The following is a 366-nucleotide window of genomic DNA, read 5'->3' on the forward strand; positions in this document are numbered from 1 at the left end:
AGGTGAGGCCCTGTACGCCTGCGAGGTGTATCGCAAGACCTCCACTTCCCCTCTCCCCTCCTCCCTTCCCGTATTTCTTTCTCTATCTGTTCACACCTTTCCTCTTCTCTGATTTATTCCATTATTTCCTCTTCCCCCTTTTCTCCTTTCTCCCCCCAGGTGAGACCCCGTACGCCTGCGAGGAATGCGGCAAGACCTTCACCTTCCAGCAGAGTTACCACAAGCACATCCTGTATCATTCGGACGACAAACCTCACCAGTGTTCGTACTGCGGCCGAGCCTTCAAGGAGATGTCCACGCTGCACAACCACGTCAGGATACATACAGGGGAGAAGCCTTTTGTGTGCGAGACTTGTGGTGAGTGTT

The 366-nt window shown here is 53.3% G+C and overlaps 1 protein-coding gene across 1 annotated transcript in view; it reads left to right on the forward strand.

The window, feature by feature from the left end:
* The window catches only part of LOC119587062 (zinc finger protein 628-like), a gene marked incomplete at its 3' end in the record, with an annotated part of 23,937 nt that overhangs the window by 19,557 nt on the left and 4,014 nt on the right, over positions 1-366 (forward strand). Inside the window, 1 exon segment of the mRNA XM_037935810.1 lies at positions 160-357. Coding sequence (XP_037791738.1) covers positions 160-357 — 198 coding nt within the window.

This window comes from Penaeus monodon, chromosome 22 (genome assembly GCF_015228065.2).
Source record: "Penaeus monodon isolate SGIC_2016 chromosome 22, NSTDA_Pmon_1, whole genome shotgun sequence".
Lineage (NCBI taxonomy): Eukaryota > Metazoa > Arthropoda > Malacostraca > Decapoda > Penaeidae > Penaeus > Penaeus monodon.